The 20429-nt window shown below is 45.5% G+C and overlaps 1 protein-coding gene across 2 annotated transcripts in view; it reads right to left on the bottom strand.

Moving 5' to 3' along the window:
• Positions 1-1316: 1316 nt before the first annotated feature.
• LOC109875177 (CUGBP Elav-like family member 5) overlaps positions 1317-20429 on the bottom strand; it is a 66754-nt gene continuing 47641 nt past the window's right edge. Inside the window, exons 5-12 of one of the 2 annotated variants that reach the window (XM_031810693.1) lie at positions 12843-12922; positions 12569-12718; positions 12062-12209; positions 6009-6239; positions 4260-4349; positions 3656-3799; positions 3414-3556; positions 1317-3152 (exon numbers count right to left, since the gene is read on the bottom strand). In XM_031810693.1, coding sequence (XP_031666553.1) covers positions 3429-3556; positions 3656-3799; positions 4260-4349; positions 6009-6239; positions 12062-12209; positions 12569-12718; positions 12843-12922 — 971 coding nt within the window. In that variant the 3' untranslated portion in view covers positions 1317-3152; positions 3414-3428. The remainder of the gene's footprint in view (positions 3153-3413; positions 3557-3655; positions 3800-4259; positions 4350-6008; positions 6240-12061; positions 12210-12568; positions 12719-12842; positions 12923-20429) is intronic. The other variant, XM_031810694.1, reaches the window with a different exon arrangement.

The raw sequence follows: 20429 nt of genomic DNA, 5'->3' as shown, positions 1-20429 counted from the left end.
TTAAACATTATTTGGCAACTTCACTTATGATATGATTGATAGTATCTTCTGCTATTACAAGATGACAAAAAAATGTATTATATGTTGGTCCTTATGTCCAGCCTCACAGCATGATTGACAGACAGTGCTCACCATATAGGATAGAAGTGGAGGGGACATTCCAACTCACAGCAATAGTCAGTGATATTTGGAGCAGTGGCCATGTTCAGTGTACCATTAGGACTGTTCTGTGAAACGTGCTATTCTGTGTATCTCTCAGGGTATATTGGGTCAGGAATTGTCTGTAAGCAAAATAGGCAGTAACATTCCCTTGGAGTTAGTGAAAATATGGTTCACTCTTGAAGATGTGATGATGACCAAAAATGTAAGAAAAAGAGAGAACACCCTCTCCCTCACCCACTGCATTCTAGAGTGTCTCTTGGAATTGTCATCACTGCATTCTAGAGTGTCTCTTGGAATTGTCACCAGTGCATTCTAGAGTGTCTCTTGGAATTGTCACCAGTGCATTCTAGAGTGTCTCTTGGAATTGTCACCGGTGCATTCTAGAGTGTCTCTTGGAATTGTCACCACTGCATTCTAGAGTGTCTCTTGGAATTGTCACCGGTGCATTCTAGAGTGTCTCTTGGAATTGTCACCACTGCATTATAGAGTGTCTCTTGGAATCGTCACCGGTGCATTCTAGAGTGTCTCTTGGAATTGTCACCGGTGCATTTTAGTGTCTCTTGGAATCGTCACCGGTGCATTCTAGAGTGTTTTTTAAAATGTTCCTCTGTTGGTATCTAGTGTTCCCCGAGGGAGGTACTGTGACAATGTTCCCAACCTGTCCTACACAGCACAATGAATGACTAGTTCTCACAATTGGAGCTTCTATAGCCCTTTAAAAGCCAATTTCATGTTTTCTCCCAATAAAGTAGTGTCTGCTTTATTGGGAGATAAACTAAATAAAACCTTCACCCAAATGCAAGCAGACACCTGCTAAACTGTAATGGTTGTCGGACGGTGTCACACTCAATTGGATCGAACGGCTTTCTACTCTAACTCTGCATCACTCTGTGCTGCTGTTGATGACACCTTCCCTGACAGTTTACTGTCTGGATTTAACCAGACCTGCTTTTCCCGAGTTTGTGTAGTCCAGGGATGTCAAACATACGGCCTGCGGGCGGATCTGGCCCACGAGGGGGTCCAATCTGGCTTCTGGGTGGTTTGAGTCAAAAATAATATTGTTTTAGTTTTTTTGTGTGTAGGAAAACAAACTCAATATACTTTGTCCAGCGAGCTAATAATCACCCAAATGACTGCTAGACAGTCAGGGAGCAACGCAAATTCAACAAACGATGGATAGAGGACAATTTATTGAACATTTAGACGCCGGTGAAATATAAGCAATTTTCACTGCGGCCCTCCGGATCTCATTGAAGACTGAATGTGGCCCCATCGCAAAATGAGTTTGACACCCCTGTTATACAATGATAAAATAGCTTGTGCAATAAACAACTTCTAACTTGTGCCATACTAGTGTTTCTGTGCTACTGTAAGGGGGAGGAGTTTTTCACGAGAATGTGACCTGACCAGGAAGAACCCGATGCATGAAGTCTACTGGCTAAACAAAGTGGACACAGATCTTGGATCAGCTGTCCCTCCCCAAATCCTAACTTAAACCATTAAGCACCTAAACCAGAAAGCTGACCTAAGATCAGTTCCTATGAACAGTTTCTATGGATTTATACTTTATGTATTAGATATACTCCAATAACATTACACTATACACGACAGTATAGTATTAGTCATTCTACTCCATGTGGCACTCCTGACATCATTTTTTTAACCCCTGACCCGAGACCTGCAGTTAGCTTCTGAAGCGAAATGTGATCCAATGGCCTTTGCTCTATAGGCAGAATAGTGCATGTAATGATGTAATGTGTTAGTTGTTGTAATATTGCGAACGGACGAGGGCAGTTTCACCACAACGGATTCCAGCTTAAAGGTTCATATTCAGGTAAAGTGAGCTGATCCTAGATCTGTACCTATGGGCATCTTTGAATAGAACAGAGTGGTTGCTGCACAGAGGGAGACAGAACTCAAATAGTTCAAGGATCAAACTGAGTGCCCAAAGATGAAGTGTACCAGTAAACAGATGATAAGAGGTGGTTTTCAACAGAACAACTGCTCCATTATCTATTCCAGCCCTCAGAAAGAGCTTGCGGCAACATTCTCCCTCACTAACCTCTCCAACTGACTGCTACATGATCCAATTTCACATTTACATACTGCTTAGTAGTCAGCTGTACACTGATGGTGAATTATCCAATGCTGACCTAAAGAACCTTTCTGTCACTGTTATGTATTCAACTACAGTAGAATACTGCATTTAAATTATTTTTGAATGTTAGTTTGCACTAAACTAAGCAGTATACTGTTATTGTATTATGATTGTTAGTATTTTGTACATGACTATTAAAGAGAAAGAGAAAAACATTTGGTCCTCCGATCCCAAGGGGGTGCAGTTCGCTTGGTTGCTATGGAAACTTGAGTAAGTTGCAAGCTTGGGACTCACAGAGAAAGGATAAAGAGGAGAGAGAGAAAGAGAGAGAGAGAAAGAGAGAGAGAGAAAGAGAGAGAGAGAAAGAGGAGAGAGAGAAAGAGAGAGAGAGAAAGAGAGAGAGAGAAAGAGAGAGAGAGAAAGAAAGACAAATGTAAATAATCCTCAGATCAAGTTTGAACCCTTATTCGTTCATTACATGGTAGGAAAAACCTGAAGTCTCTTGTTTCCTATGCTTTTTGAGTCTATCATATCCTTTTTAGCATTGCTTGTTAGTCTGCTTGTGGTGTTCTTCTTCACTACCAAGTCTCCAAAGATGCTGAATTGTTCAAAGTTGTTTCTGTTTGTATCAACAAAAAACAAAAAAAATATTTGTTTTGAAAGTCTTGTTCTATCCCATTGCTCTCTGTCTGTAATACCAAACTTTCACTGCTGCAGAGCTGCGAGTCCTGTCCTCTCCCAGTCAGATATGTTTGAAGATGAAAGCATATCTCTTCCCAACTCCCATATGAAGTCTATTTTCCATTGTTTTAAAAACATAATTACTTTTGAGTTTGTTCCTTCATGAAATGTCTTATTCCATCAAAGACGTCCTCCATACTTCTGTTTAAACCTATGGGGGGTGAGAGCAAGAGAGAGGAAGAGGGGGATTGAGAGAGAGAGAGAGAGAGAGAGAGAGAGGGAAAGAGAGAGGGAAAGAGAGAGGGAAAGAGAAAGAGAAGCGCTAGAATCTGACTCGGGACACTAGTGTGAAGTGTAACTTTGTTATACAGTTTTTGATCAACATAGACAACTAAAATCAGGGTGAAACAGCATTGATAAAAATACTAATAACTTCATTATATTATCTATAATAGTAGACACAGGTTTTTACCTTTGCTGGGGGGTGTCAGTAGGGACGGCTGGCGTCTTTGGGACGTTTCAGCTGCACCTTTAGTCTCTTCATGCCGATCTGGAAACCATTCATGGCCTGGATGGCAGCCTGGGCACTGCCCGGGTTATCAAAGCTCACAAAGCCTGCATACATACAGACACAGACAGATGCTCTGAATGGTTGGTGGTAGCGTCAATCACCTAGGCGCTGGTTGTGTTTGGTTAGAAACATTTGTCACTCACCAAAACACTTGCTCTGATTGGTGGCTCTGTCCATGAATACCTTGGAGGAGATGACATTGCCGAAAGGCAGGAACATCTGCATCAGCTCGTTATCCCCAAACTCCTGGGGCAGGTGGTAGATGAACAGGTTACATCCCTCAGGTCCTGGAACACACACGTGCATGGACACACACACACACACACACACTGTTAGAGGCACTCACCCTAGTATCATGATTGTACAGTATATTTTTAACACACAAAATCATCATGATCACCACTAAGGTTGCTGCACATTGTAATTATGGAACTGGCACTGATCTTGTACATATCTTTTTTTTGTTGGTTCTTCTTGTCTTCTTACTTCAAATTAGTACATTATATTAGTACCTTATATTAGTACTATATAGTAATACATTATATTAGTACTTTGTATTAGTACTTTAAATGATTTCCTCTCACAGTGATAGTGAATACGTCGGGAAAGAGCCTGTAAGTTAACATTTCACTGTACTGTTTTACACCTGCTGTATCTTGTGCATGTGACAAATAAGCTTTGAAACTTGATACTCATGATGTTGTTGATAATGATGATGATGAATAATTAGTAAATATAGTTACTCACCCTCACCTTCCCTCTGTTGTTGGCCAATGACCTGAGGGTGCTGTGCCAGAGACTGACCTACAGGCGTCAGTGTAGTCGCTGGGTAGATGGCTACAGAGAGGAAAGGGAGGAGGGGAGGAAGAAAAGAGGGGAGAGAGAGAGGAGAGCAGAGCGACAGAGAGAGAGAGAGAGGAGAGCAGAGTGACAGAGAGAGAGAGAGAGAGGAGAGCAGAGAGACAGAGAGAGAGGAGAGCAGAGCGACAGAGAGAGCGGGAGAGAGGAGAGCAGAGCGACAGAGAGAGAGAGAGGAGAGCAGAGAGACAGAGAGAGAGAGAGGAGAGCAGAGCGACAGAGAGAGAGGGAGAGAGAGAGAGGAGAGCAGAGCGACAGAGAGAGCGGGAGAGAGGAGAGCAGAGCGACAGAGAGAGAGAGAGGAGAGCAGAGCGACAGAGAGAGAGAGAGGAGAGCAGAGTGACAGAGAGAGAGAGAGAGAGGAGAGCAGAGAGACAGAGAGAGAGGAGAGCAGAGCGACAGAGAGAGCGGGAGAGAGGAGAGCAGAGCGACAGAGAGAGCGGGAGAGAGGAGAGCAGAGCGACAGAGAGAGAGAGAGGAGAGCAGAGCGACAGAGAGAGAGGGAGAGAGGAGAGCAGAGCGACAGAGAGAGAGAGAGAGGGAGAGGAGAGCAGAGCAGAGCGACAGAGAGAGAGGGAGAGAGAGGAGAGCAGAGAGACAGAGAGAGAGAGAGAGGGAGAGGAGAGCAGAGCAGAGAGACAGAGAGAGAGGAGAGCAGAGCGACAGAGAGAGAGGGAGAGAGAAAGAGAGACAGAGGAAAGACAGAGAGAAAGAGAGAGAGGGAGAGGAGAGCAGAGCAGAGAGACAGAGAGAGAGGAGAGCAGAGCGACAGAGAGAGAGGGAGAGAGAAAGAGAGACAGAGGAAAGACAGAGAGAAAGAGAGAGAGGGAGAGAGAGAGAGAGGAGAGCAGAGCGACAGAGAGAGAGGGAGAGAGAGGAGAGCAGAGAGAGAAAGAAAGGACAAAGAGGAGAGAAAGAGTAGAGAGACAGAGAGAGAGGGAGAGAGAAAGAGAGACAGAGGAAAGACAGAGAGAAAGAGAGGGAGAGAGAGAGAGAGAGAGAGAGAGGAGAGCAGAGCGACAGAGAGAGAGGGAGAGAGAGGAGAGCAGAGAGACAGAGAGAGAGAGAGGGAGAGGAGAGCAGAGCAGAGAGACAGAGAGAGAGGAGAGCAGAGCGACAGAGAGAGAGGGAGAGAGAAAGAGAGACAGAGGAAAGACAGAGAGAAAGAGAGAGAGGGAGAGGAGAGCAGAGCAGAGAGACAGAGAGAGAGGAGAGCAGAGCGACAGAGAGAGAGGGAGAGAGAAAGAGAGACAGAGGAAAGACAGAGAGAAAGAGAGAGAGGGAGAGAGAGAGAGAGGAGAGCAGAGCGACAGAGAGAGAGGGAGAGAGAGGAGAGCAGAGAGAGAAAGAAAGGACAAAGAGGAGAGAAAGAGTAGAGAGACAGAGAAAGTGCGAGACAGAGAGAGAGACAGAAAGAGAGAGAGAGGACAAAGAGGAGAGAGAAAAAGGGAGAGAGAGAGATAGATAGATAGATAGATAGATAGATAGATAGATAGATAGATAGATAGATAGATAGATAGATAGGCAGTAAGAGGGATGAAGTGAAAAAGAAAAGAGAGAGCGTGGGGATTGAGTTAGTCCTTTATGAGTCACATTCAAGATCAGGATTCGAGAACAGAGATGTGTAGTGGACTGCACCTGTGTATTGCTGCACCCCAGTAAAGGTTTGTTGCAGTGTGTCTGCAGCAGTGGGGCTCTGGGTGGAGTAGGGGGGCAGGCCGTTGGTGTAGAGGGTCTCCAGAGGGTGCATGTTAGCCTGGGGGGCGAGGCCCGTATACCCGTTCATCATGGGGGTCACCAGACTGGGCAGGGAGGAGGGCATGGTGGACGGAGGGGAGCTCAGACCTGCAGTGGGGGAATACAAACTCACTACACCGAGACAGAAATCATCACTACACCGAGACAGAAATTATCACTACACCGAGACAGAAATGATCACTACACCAGAGACAGAAATCCTCACTACACCGAGACAGAAATCCTCACTACACCGAGACAGAAATCCTCACTACACCGAGACAGAAATTATCACTACACCGAAACAGAAATGATCACTACACCGAGACAGAAATTATCACTACACCGAGACAGAAATGATCACTACACCAGAGACAGAAATCCTCACTACACCGAGACAGAAATCCTCACTACACCGAGACAGAAATGATCACTACACCGAGACAGAAATCCTCACTACACCGAGACAGAAATCCTCACTACACCAGAGACAGAAATCCGCACTACACCGAGACAGAAATCCTCACTACACCGAGACAGAAATGATCACTACACCGAGACAGAAATCCTCACTACACCGAGACAGAAATCCTCACTACACCGAGACAGAAATGATCACTACACCGAGACAGAAATCCTCACTACACCGAGACAGAAATCCTCACTACACCGAGACAGAAATGATCACTACACCGAGACAGAAATCATCACTACACCGAGACAGAAATCATCACTACACCAGAGACAGAAATCATCACTACACCAGAGACAGAAATCATCACTACACCAGACATAGATTGGAGTCAATGTGTATGAGAGAAAATGGGAGAGAGGAGGTAGATAGAATGGAGAGATAGAGAGACCGGTGGGCGAGTGTGCGTGTGTTAGTCTCATGTACACTGAGTATACAACACATTAAGAACACCTGCTCTTTCCATGAAATAGACTGACCAGGTGAATCCAGGTGAAAGATATGATCCCTTATTGAGTTCACTTGTTAAATCCACTTCAATCAGTGTAGATGAAGGGGAGGAGACATGTTAAAGAAGGATGTTTAAGCCTTGAAACAATTGAGACATAGTGAAAGGGCAAGATAAAAGATTGAAGTGCCTTTGAAGTGCCTTTGAACGGGGCATGGTAGTACAGTACCAGTCAAAAGTTTGGACATAAATACTCATTCAAGGGTTTTTCTTATTTTTACTATTTTCTACATTGTAGACTAGTAGCGAAGACATGAAAACTATGAAATAACACATATGGAATCATGTAGTAACCAAAAAAGTATTAAACAAATCAAAATATATTTTATGAGATTCTTCAAAGTAGCCACCCTTTGCCTTGATGACAGCTTTGCACACACTTGGCATTCTCTCAACCAGCTTCCCAAGGTAGTCACCTGGAATGCATTTCAATTAACCGGTGTTCCTTGTTAAAAGTTCATTTGTGGAATTCATTTCCTTCTTAATGTGTTTGAACCAATCAGTTGTGTTGTGACAAGCTAGGGGTGGTATACAGAAGATAGCCCTATTTGGTAAAAGACCAAGTCCATATTATGGCAAGAACAGCTCAAATAAGCAGAGTCCATCATTACTTTAAGACATGAAGGTCAGTCAATACGGAAAATGTCAATAACCAAACCTAAATACCATCAAGGGCTATGACGAAACTGACTCTCATGAGGACCACCGCAGGAAAGGACTGTACGCAGTCAGTATTCAACGGGACTGAACAGTATGCAGCAGATAAACTGTGACTAGATCGGAGCAACACACCTGTAATGTTTTGTACAAAGCGGTTGGAGGAGAACTGTATTGTTTGTGAAACTATGATTGCGTTCTGAACCAAACTTACCTCTGACCCAAACTTACCTCTGACCCAAACTTACCTCTGCTGCAGAGGATACGTTCATTAGAGTTACCAGCCTCAGATTGCAGCCCAAATAAATGCTTCACAGAGTTCAAATGACAGACACATCTCAAAATCAACTGTTCAGCGTAAATCAGGCCTTCATGGTTGAATTGCCACTAAGAAACCACTACTAAAGGACACCAATAAGAACAAGACTTGCTTGGGACAAGAAACATGAGCAATGGACATTAGACTGGTGGAAATCTGTCCTTTGGTCTGATGAGTCCGAATTTGAGCGAACTTGACACAACTGTGGGAAGCATTGGAGTCAACATGGGCCAGCATCCCTGTTGGAACGGCAACGGCACCTTGTCGAATCCATGTCCCGACGAATTGAGGCTGTTCTAAGGGCAAAACGGTATGCGACTCAATATTAGGAAGTAGTTCCTAATGTTTTTTACACTCAGTGTATTTATGTGTGTGTGTGTGTGTGTGTGTGCGCGTGTGTGTGTGTGTGTGTGTGTGTGTGTGTGTGTGTGTGTGTGTGTGTGTGTGTGTGTGTGTGTGTGTGTGTGTGTGTGTGTGTGTGTGTGTGTGTGTGAGAATGTGTACAAGTGTGTGTGGGGTTAACAGCAGGCTTCTCAAAGATCACAAGGTGATGAAATCACTCTGTAATGTCAGCATATCCATGCAATGACATGCAACTCACTGAGGCAGCAGCAGAGGCATTTTTCTGTTCTCCCTGCTCACTGCCTTGTCTACAACTGCGCCAAATAAAGATTTTGTCCCACAGTGAAATGGGCTGGATGTTTGTCTGCACTAAACTGATACATCCTCGGGAGGGACATAAGGCCTTCTCCTATTTGTATGATTTTGTGTGTACTGGGTAGGCATCCCAAATACTGTATTTGTGATCAGATAGCCTTTAGTGGTATGTGTGATTGTGTGTGTATGTGTGTGTATGTGTGTGTGTAAGAGAGAAGAAAAGACAGAGACAGACAGAGACAAAGAGATAGAAAGCAATACAGAGAGAGAGAATGATAGAAAGCGATACAGAGATGGAGGATAATAGATACAGAGAGAGAGAGAGAGAGAGAGAGAGAATGATAGATACAGAGAGAGAGAGAATGATAGAAAGCGATACAGAGATGGAGGATGATAGATACAGAGAGAGAGAGAGAGAGAGAATGATAGATACAGAGAGAGAGAGAGAATGATAGAAAGCGATACAGAGATGGAGGATGATAGATACGGAGAGAGAGAGAGAATGATAGAAAGCGATACAGAGATGGAGGATGATAGATACAGAGAGAGAGAGAGAGAATGATAGAAAGCGATACAGAGATGGAGGATGATAGATACAGAGAGAGAGAGAGAATGATAGAAAGCGATACAGAGATGGAGGATGATAGATACAGAGAGAGAGAATGATAGAAAGCGATACAGAGATGGAGGATGATAGATACAGAGAGAGAGAGAGAGAATGATAGAAAGCGATACAGAGATGGAGGATGATAGATACAGAGAGAGAGAGAGAGAGAATGATATAAAGCGATACAGAGATAGAGGATGATAGATACAGAGAGAGAGAGAATGATAGAAAGCGATACAGAGATACAGAATGATACAGAGATAGAGAGTGATAGAGAGAGAATGATAGAGACAAAGAGATAGAAAGCAATACAGAGAGAGAGAATGATAGAAAGCGATACAGAGCTACAGAGATAGAGAGTGATACAGAGAGAATGATACAATGCGATACAGAGATAGAGGATGATAGAATAAAGTGATACAGAGATAGAGGATGATAAAGTGATACAGAGATAGAGGATGATAAAGTGATACAGAGATAGAGGATGATAAAGTGATACAGAGAGAGGATGATATAATAAATTATACAGAGATATAGGATGATATAATAAAGTGATACAGAGATATAGGATGATATAATAAAGTGATACAGAGATAGAGGATGATAAAGTGATACAGAGAGAGGATTATAGAATAAATTATACAGAGATAGAGGATGATATAATAAAGTGATACAGAGATAGAGGATTATAGAATAAAGTGATACAGAGATAGAGGATGATAAAGTGATACAGAGATAGAGGATGATAAAGTGATACAGAGAGAGGATTATAGAATAAATTATACAGAGATAGAGGATTATAGAATAAAGTGATACAGAGATAGAGGATGATAAAGTGATACAGAGATAGAGGATGATAAAGTGATACAGAGATAGAGGATGATAGAATAAAGTGATACAGAGAGAGGATTATAGAATAAAGTGATACAGAGATAGAGGATGATAGAATAAAGTGATACAGAGATAGAGGATGATAGAATAAAGTGATACAGAGATAGAGGATGATAAAGTGATACAGAGAGAGGATTATAGAATAAATTATACAGAGATAGAGGATGATAAAGTGATACAGAGATAGAGGATGATAAAGTGATACAGAGAGAGGATGATAGAATAAAGTGATACAGAGAGAGGATTATAGAATAAAGTGATACAGAGATAGAGGATGATAAAGTGATACAGAGATAGAGGATGATAAAGTGATACAGAGATAGAGGATGATAAAGTGATACAGAGAGAGGATGATAGAATAAAGTGATACAGAGAGAGGATGATAGAATAAAGTGATACAGAGATAGAGGATGATAAAGTGATACAGAGATAGAGGATGATAAAGTGATACAGAGAGAGGATGATAGAATAAAGTGATACAGAGAGAGGATTATAGAATAAAGTGATACAGAGATGGAGGATGATAGAATAAAGCGATACAGAGATAGAGGATGATAAAGTGATACAGAGAGAGGATTATAGAATAAATTATACAGAGATAGAGGATGATAGAATAAAGTGATACAGAGATAGAGGATGATAGAATAAAGTGATACAGAGATAGAGGATGATAGAATAAAGTGATACAGAGATAGAGGATGATAAAGTGATACAGAGAGAGGATTATAGAATAAATTATACAGAGATAGAGGATGATAAAGTGATACAGAGAGAGGATGATAGAATAAAGTGATACAGAGAGAGGATTATAGAATAAAGTGATACAGAGATAGAGGATGATAAAGTGATACAGAGATAGAGGATGATAATGTGATACAGAGATAGAGGATGATAAAGTGATACAGAGAGAGGATGATAGAATAAAGTGATACAGAGAGAGGATGATAGAATAAAGTGATACAGAGATAGAGGATGATAAAGTGATACAGAGATAGAGGATGATAAAGTGATACAGAGATAGAGGATGATAAAGTGATACAGAGAGAGGATGATAGAATAAAGTGATACAGAGAGAGGATTATAGAATAAAGTGATACAGAGATAGAGGATGATAGAATAAAGTGATACAGAGATAGAGGATGATAAAGTGATACAGAGATAGAGGATGATAGAATAAAGTGATACAGAGATAGAGGATGATAGAATAAATGATACAGAGATATAGGGGCTGGAAGGTGTACAGTATATGTTCATTAATGGCCTATAAAACATTAAACACTTTAATGGACCACATAAACCACAGTAATATGAATTTAGCAGATCTATAAAACAGGACTCCTATTTAGCTCAGTGTAGACTGTGAAGACCAGAGTAGAATAGGTTATATCACAATAAATATATTTTCCTGGATATAGTTTGGTCATGTCTGCTGGTTTCCAGAGTGATTTAGACCTAGAAACCAGTTGTGTACACTCTCTCTAGAGCAATGAATTGATCATAAGTTGGTCGTTCATTAAGCTAAATGACAATACGAAGTCAGGCTGCATATAGTGTGTATCCAATGCAGAGTTACACTCTTCTGATTCTGTTGGATCAATGGTGAATTGTAACACGACCCTCAGTCAGACAGCGATAGATCTCAGGACCGCGTAGTGATATCTGATACCACACAGTTTACAAGACCCCTATGTAACTGACCAGGTATTGAACACAGGTCATCTGAGCACCTCCAAACTGTGTTAGCCCTTAAAGCTTTAGGCATTAGCCCTGGGGGATAACACATATTTTCAGGTCTCCAACCCTACTCATCATGAATGTTGCTGAATTATCCTATGTGACTGACCTGACACGGAGTTGAGGGGGTTGGGCGGCAGGCCATTCATGGTTAGCGCCCCCACCTGGTGGAGCTGGGCGGAGGGGAAGGAGAGGCTGGGGGCCAGGTAGCCCCCCTGAGACACGGCCATCACCGCAGCCTGCTGCTGCTGCATCAACTGATGAGGGGAGGAGACGGAGAGGGGAAGAAAGAAAGGAGAGAGATGGGATGAGAGAAACCTGTCAGTGAGGCATCGGTCTGTCAGAGCAACAGATACCAAATTGTGTGTGTGTGTGTGTGTGTGTGTGTGCGTGTCTGTCTGTGTGTGTGTGTGTGTGTGAGTGTCTGCACATGTGTGTGTGTGTGCATGTATGTGTGAGTGCTTGTATGTGTGAGTGCGTGTGTGCATGTATGTGTGAGTGCGTGTACGTGTGAGTGCGTGTGTGTGTATGTGTGAGTGCGTTGATGTGTGAGTGAGTGCGTGTGTGTGAGTGTCTGCACATGTGCGTGTGTGCGTGTGTGCGTGTGTGTGCTTACGGCATGTGTGTAGCTGCTGTAGCTAGTGAACGTGGGTAGAGAGACAGAGGGGTTAAACATGCCAAACTGTCCAGCCATCTGCTGCATGCGCCGTAGGGTTCTCTCCTTGTCTGTGTCTGCAAACTTCACCACCAGGCTGGATGACGCTCCCTAGAGGGGAGAGAAATAACATGGATTAGTGGTGTGTGTGTGTGTGTGTGTGTGTGTGTGTGTGTGTGTGTGTGTGTGTGTGTGTGTGAGTGTGTGTGTGTGTGTGTGTGTGTGTTATACTCACAGGCATCGTCTGACTCCCATGCAGGGAGCTGATGGCAGACTGAGCTTCAGAGTGAGTAGAGAACTTCACAAACGCACAACCTAGAGAGAGAGAGAGAAAGACAGAGGAGAGAGAGGGGAGAGGAAAGAGAGGAGAGAGAGGAGAGGAGAGAGGGAGCAAAAGAGAGAGCGGGAGGGAGTGAGAGAGAGAGAATGTGAGAGAGGGAGAGAGGAGAGAGGGAGAAAAAGAGAGAGAGGGAGGGAATGGGAGAGAGAGAGAGAGAGAGAGAGAGAGAGAGAGAGAGAGAGAGAGAGAGAGAGAGAGAGAGGAGTGAGGAGAGAGGGGAGAGAGGAGAGAGAGCGAGACAGAGAGAGAGAGTCACAGAGACAGAGAGAGAGTCACAGAGACAGAGAGTCACAGAGCCAGAGAGAGAGAAAGATAGAGGAGAGAGAGAAGAGAGAGGAGAGATGGAGAGAGAGAAAGAGAGCGAGAGAGGGAGCGAGAGAGAGAGACTTTATGTCAGCGAGGTGTGTTGTCCACTTGCAAACAAGATTTCATCAAATGGGACAAACACTCCATTGAAACCCTGCATGCAGAGTTCTGTAAGATTCTCCAACATGTCCAGAGGAATTCTACAAACAATGCATGAAGAACAGAATTAGGCCAATACCCACTAATAAAAACTCAAAAAAGAGCCATTAAGTTTTGGAAACATCTAAAATACAGTGACCCCCTCTCATATCAAAACCAAGCCCTGCAATGCCAAGAGCTGAGCAAAGAAAAGAGTCCCCCCATCCAGCTGGTCCTGTGGCTGAGTTCACAAACCTGTTCTACTAACACACTGAAGCCTCAGGACCAGAACATCCAATCAATCAGAATGAACCAAATTACAACACAGTAAAACAAAACTATATTAGGAAACACAAGCACAAGCACAAAGCAAAAGGCAGTGCTATCTGGCCCTACATCGACAGTACACTGTGGCTAACTGTTTGACCATGGTTACTGATCAAAACCTTGACAAAGTACAGGCTCAGTGAGCACAGCCTTGCCATTGAGAAGGGTAGACACAGGGAAACCTGGCTCCCTGTAGAGGAAAGGCTGTGCAACCACTGCACAATAGCAGAACCTGAGATGGAGCTGCATTTCCTGACAAAATGTGAAAAATATAAAACAATTAGAGTGTCATTTCCCCAAATTTGAAAGCCTTATTGAAGGTTTCAAAGACCTCTCTGATGAGAGTAGACCCGTCCTGTTGGGGGAGGACGCAGAGAGCTGTGGGTTGGCAGCGCACTACATTGCTGCCTGCCATAAGTTGAGGAACTGTGTCTGACAGACCAATCAACCTGCACATGTCCTCTACTGTATGCTTATTGTTATTGTTCAATGTATGGTTATTTGTTTGTTGTTACTTTGTTCCGTTGACAATTTTGATTCTCAGCTCAGGACAGACGGGGGGAGACTCTGGCTGCTCAGGACAGACGGGGGGAGACTCTGGCTGCTCAGGACAGACGGGGGGAGACTCTGGCTGCTCAGGACAGACGGGGGGAGACTCTGGCTGCTCAGGACAGACGGGGGGAGACTCTGGCTTCTCAGGACAGACGGGGGGAGACTCTGGCTGCTCAGGACAGACGGGGGGAGACTTTGGCTGCTCAGGACAGACGGGGGGGAGACTCTGGCTGCTCAGGATAGACGGGGGGAGACACTGGCTGCTCAGGACAGACGGGGGGAGACTCTGGCTGCTCAGGACAGACGGGGGGGAGACTCTGGCTGCTCAGGACAGACGGGGGGGAGACTCTGGCTGCTCAGGACAGACGGGGGGAGACTCTGGCTGCTCAGGACAGACGGGGGGAGACTCTGGCTGCTCAGGACAGACGGAGGGGAGACTCTGGATGCTCAGGACAGATGGGGGGGGAGACTCTGGCTGCTCAGGACAGACGGGGGGGAGACTCTGGCTGCTCAGGACAGACGGGGGGGAGACTCTGGCTGCTCAGGACAGACGGGGGGAGACTCTGGCTGCTCAGGACAGACGGGGAGGAGACTCTGGCTGCTCAGGACAGACGGGGGGGAGACTCTGGCTGCTCAGGACAGAAGGGGGGGAGACTCTGGCTGCTCAGGACAGACGGGGGGGAGACTCTGGCTGCTCAGGACAGACGGGGGGAGACTCTGGCTGGTCAGGACAGACGGGGGGGAGACTCTGGCTGCTCAGGACAGACGGGGGGGAGACTCTGGCTGCTCAGGACAGACGGAGGGGAGACTCTGGCAGCTCAGGACAGACGGGGGGAGACTCTGGCTGCTCAGGACAGACGGGGGGGAGACTCTGGCTGCTCAGGACAGACGGCGGGGAGACTCTGGCTGCTCAGGACAGACGGGGGGAGACTCTGACTGCTCAGGACAGACGGGGGGAGACTCTGGCTGCTCAGGACAGACGGGGGGAGACTCTGGCTGCTCAGGACAGACGGGGGGAGACTCTGGCTGCTCAGGACAGACAGGGGGGAGACTCTGGCTGCTCAGGACAGACGAGGGGAGACTCTGGCAGCTCAGGACAGACGGGAGACTCTGGCAGCTCAGGACAGACGGGAGACTCTGGCAGCTGGCACCGGATAGACCGGACCGTGAAGAAGCACTGGAGGTCTCGAGCACTGAGCCTGCCCAACCCTACCTGGCTGAATGCTCCCCGTAGCCAGGCCAGTGCGGCGAGGTGGAATAGCCCGCACTGGGCTGTGCTGGTGAACCGGGGACACCATGCGTGGGGCTGGTGCCATGTACCCCTGCCTGAGGAGGCGCACTGGAGACCAGATGCGCTGAGCCGGCTTCATGGCACCTGGCTCGATGCCCACTCTAGCCCTGCCGATACGAGGCACTGCAATGTACCACACCGGGCTATGCACACGCACCGGGGACACCGTGTGCCTAACACGGTGCCTGCCCGGCCCCTCTCTCTCCACGGTAAGCACGGGAGTTGGCGCAGGTCTCCTACCTGACTTCGTGTGCACCCCCCAATACATTTTTGGGGCTGCCTCTCGGGCTTCCAGCCGTGCTGCCTCCTCATACCGCCACCTCGCCGCTTTCGCTGCCTCCATCTCTGCCTTGGGGCGGCGATATTCCCCAGCCTGTGCCCAGGGCCCTGTGCCATCCAAAATCTCCTCCCAAGTCCAGTTCTCCAGATATCGCTGCCTCTCGTCACCACGCTGCTTGGTCCTTTGGTGGTGGGTGTTTCTGTAACAGCCGTCGTCGGTGGAAGAAGGTGGGGACCAAGGTGCAGCGTCGTAAGTGTTCATGATTTTTAATATAATCAAAACTGAACACTAAACAAAATAACAACTAGGAAGAACGAACAAACGAAACAAGTCCTGTCTAGTGATGACACACAAAACAGAAAATAAACACCCACCAAACACAGGTGGAAAAAGGCTGCCTAAGTATGATTCTCAATCAGAGACAACTAACGAGACCTGCCTCTGATTGAGAACCATACCAGGCCAAACTCAAAAACCAACATAAAAACACAAACATAGACTGCCCACCCAAACTCACGCCCTGACCATACTCAAACAAAGACAAAACAAAGGAACTAAGGTCAGAACGTGACAGCAAGTAATTTGTGGAGTGGTTGAAAAACAGGTTGTAATGACTCCAAGCTAAGTGTATGTAAACCTCAGACTTCAACTGTATACAGGATACTACCCTCTACAACATAACCAAACTCCAAATCAAAACTCTAAACTCACAACCTGATTTTGGACGGAATTACAGAATCACCTGGAAGGCTTACAACTACCAAAGATTATTATTCCAACGCTATACAGCAAATGCTCTGGAAAACAACAGAAACCTGAAAACACCATCCAACCTGGAACTGAGTTAGTAATGTTTAGTCTGAAGCCATATTTCCAAATGCCAGGAAGAAAAATACATTACATTACTTTATAAGGACTGAATGCTAAATTAAGGCTGCTTGATACAACTTCAATTAGCACTGATGTGTCAAGTGAGAGGTGTCAAAGCCCTTTAGCCCATCAGTGGCAGGAGAGTCGAATAGTCTACTCCAACCAAATGGAGAGGCCTTAGAAGCTTCCTCCTGCTGTTCAGAGGTCATTCAAACACAGTACCCTGTGTATGTAAAGAATAATAAGGCAAGAAAAGATCACAAAAATGTATCTCCTTATGGAAAATCAAGCGACACTTTTTGCTGACTATTATAAAAATGGGAACATCAGCAACCTCATCTTCCACACAAACCCTCCCCTGGCAAAGCACAGTGCTATATTAGCACACTACCCCTCTGTTAACTTCTTCTATATATTCTTTTAATATTTGGATAAAAAAACGTTCCCGTTTTAAACAAGATATTTTGTCACGAAAAGATGCTCGACTATGCATATAATTGACAGCTTTGGAAAGAAAACACTCTGACGTTTCCAAACTGCAAAGATATTATCTGCGAGTGCCACAGAACTGATGCTACAGGCTAAACCAAGATGAAATTCAAACAGGAAATGCCCCAGATTTTGAAGGCGCTGTGTTCCAATGTCTCCTTATTTGGCTGTGAATGCGCAAGGAATGAGCCGTTTCCCCAAGGTGTCTGCAGAATTGTGACGTATTTGTAGGCATATCATTGGAAGATTGACCATAAGAGACTACATTTACCAGGTGCTCGCTTGGTGTCCTCCATGGCAATTATTGCGTAATCTCCAGCTGCATGCATTTTTCCATTTGCTTCAGAGGAGAAACCCAACTGCCACGAATGACTTATCATCGAATAGATATGTGAAAAACACCTTGAGGATTGATTCTAAACAACGTTTGCCATGTTTCTGTCGACATTATGGAGTTAATTTGGAAAAAAGTTTGGCGTTGTATTGACTGAATTTTCGTTTTTTTTTCTTAGTCAAACGTGATGAACAAAACAGAGCGATTTCTCCTACACAAATAATCTTTTTGGAAAAACTGAACATTTGCTATCTAACTGAGAGTCTCCTCATTGAAAACATCCGAAATTCTTCAAAGGTAAATTATTTTATTTGAATGCTTTTCTTGTTTTTGTGAAAATGTTGCCTGCTGAATGCTAGGCTTAATGCTATGCTAGCTATCAATACTCTTACACAAATGCTTGTGTAGCTATGGTTGAAAAGCATATTTTGAAAATCTGAGATGACAGTGTTGTTAACAAAAGGCTAAGCTTGTGAGCCAATATATTTATTTCATTTCATTAGCGATTTTCATGAATAGTTAACGTTGCGTTATGCTAATTGCGCTATGACAATTAATCTTAATGGTTGTACAGTCGTCTCAAATAAAACTGTGAAGGACCTCGGCGTTACTCTGGACCCTGATCTCTCTTTTGAAGAACATATCAAGACCATTTCGAGGACAGCTTTTTTCCATCTACGTAACATTGCAAAAATCAGAAACTTTCTGTCCAAAAATGATGCAGAAAAATTAATCCATGCTTTTGTCACTTCTAGGTTAGACTACTGCAATGCTCTATTTTCCGGCTACCCGGATAAAGCACTAAATAAACTTCAGTTAGTGCTAAATACGGCTGCTAGAATCCTGACTAGAACCAAAAAATTTGATCATATTACTCCAGTGCTAGCCTCTCTACACTGGCTTCCTGTCAAAGCAAGGGCTGATTTCAAGGTTTTACTGCTAACCTACAAAGCATTACATGGGCTTGCTCCTACCTATCTCTCTGATTTGGTCCTGCCGTACATACCTACACGTACGCTACGGTCACAAGATGCAGGCCTCCTAATTGTCCCTAGAATTTCTAAGCAAACAGCTGGAGGCAGGGCTTTCTCCTATAGAGCTCCATTTTTATGGAACGGTCTGCCTACCCATGTCAGAGACGCAAACTCGGTCTCAACCTTTAAGTCTTTACTGAAGACTCATCTCTTCAGTGGGTCATATGATTGAGTGTAGTCTGGCCCAGGAGTGGGAAGGTGAACGGAAAGGCTCTGGAGCAACGAACCGCCCTTGCTGTCTCTGCCTGGCCGGTTCCCCTCTTTCCACTGGGATTCTCTGCCTCTAACCCTATTACAGGGGCTGAGTCACTGGCTTGCTGGGGCTCTCTCATGCCGTCCCTGGAGGGGGTGCGTCACCTGAGTGGGTTGATTCACTGTTGTGGTCATCCTGTCTGGGTTGGCGCCCCCCCCCCCTTGGGTTGTGCCGTGGCGGAGATCTTTGTGGGCTATACTCAGCCTTGTCTCAGGATGGTAAGTTGGTGGTTGAAGATATCCCTCTAGTGGTGTGGGGGCTGTGCTTTGGCAAAGTGGGTGGGGTTATATCCTTCCTGTTTGGCCCTGTCCGGGGGTGTCCTCGGATGGGGCCACAGTGTCTCCTGACCCCTCCTGTCTCAGCCTCCAGTATTTATGCTGCAGTAGTTTATGTGTCGGGGGGCTGGGGTCAGTTTGTTATATCTGGAGTACTTCTCCTGTCCTATTCGGTGTCCTGTGTGAATCTAAGTGTGCGTTCTCTAATTCTCTCCTTCTCTCTTTCTTTCTCTCTCTCGGAGGACCTGAGCCCTAGGACCATGCCCCAGGACTACCTGACATGATGACTCCTTGCTGTCCCCAGTCCACCTGGCCATGCTGCTGCTCCAGTTTCAACTTCCACCTGACTGTGCTGCTGCTCTAGTTTCAACTGTTCTGCCTTATTATTATTCGACCATGCTGGTCATTTATGAACATTTGAACATCTTGGCCATGTTCTGTTATAATCTCCACCCGGCACAGCCAGAAGAGGACTGGCCACCCCACATAGCCTGGTTCCTCTCTAGGTTTCTTCCTAGGTATTGGCCTTTCTAGGGAGTTTTTCCTAGCCACCGTGCTTCTACACCTGCATTGCTTGCTGTTTGGGGTTTTAGGCTGGGTTTCTGTACAGCACTTTGAGATATCAGCTGATGTACGAAGGGCTATATAAATAAATTTGATTTGATTTGATTTGATTTAATGAGCTTGAGGCTATGATTACGCTCCCGGATACGGGATTGCTCGACGCAAGAAGTTAAGAGAGGGGGTGTTAACGAGGGGTGGTGTCACGATCGTCGTATGAAGCGGACCAAAGCGCAGCGTGGTGTGAATGCATAATTTAATAGATGACAAAAAACACAAAGTAAACTGTACAAAAACAATAAACAAATGACGACCTAGAAATGGGTCCCGAATGGACGGGAGATTCCGGCAGCGCCGGGGTGAAGGATGACTCCGGCAGCGCTGGACAGCCGGGAGACTCCGGCAGCGCAAGACAGTCGGGAGAGGAGGAAGGCTCTGGTGCCTCTGGACTGAGGGGCGGAAGCTCTGGCAGCGCCGGACAGGCGGGAGCACCTGTAGGGATGAGACGGAGACACAGCCTGGTGCGGGGGGCTGCCACTGAAGGGCTGGTGCGTGGAGGTGGTACTGGATAGACCGGACCGTGCAGGCGCACTGGAGCTCTTGAGCACCGAGCCTGCCCAACCTTACCTGGTTGAATGCTCCCGGTCGCCCTGCCAGTGCGGCAAGGTGGAATAGCCCGCACTGGGCTGTGCTGGCGAAACGGGGACACCATGCGTAAGGCTGCTGCCATGTATGCCGGCCCAAGGAGACGCACTGGAGACCAGATGCGTAG

This window comes from Oncorhynchus kisutch, linkage group LG30 (assembly GCF_002021735.2).
Source record: "Oncorhynchus kisutch isolate 150728-3 linkage group LG30, Okis_V2, whole genome shotgun sequence".
NCBI lineage: Eukaryota > Metazoa > Chordata > Actinopteri > Salmoniformes > Salmonidae > Oncorhynchus > Oncorhynchus kisutch.
Note: the sequence above shows the minus strand (reverse complement) of the source record. Positions and strands in the feature narration are given on the sequence as shown.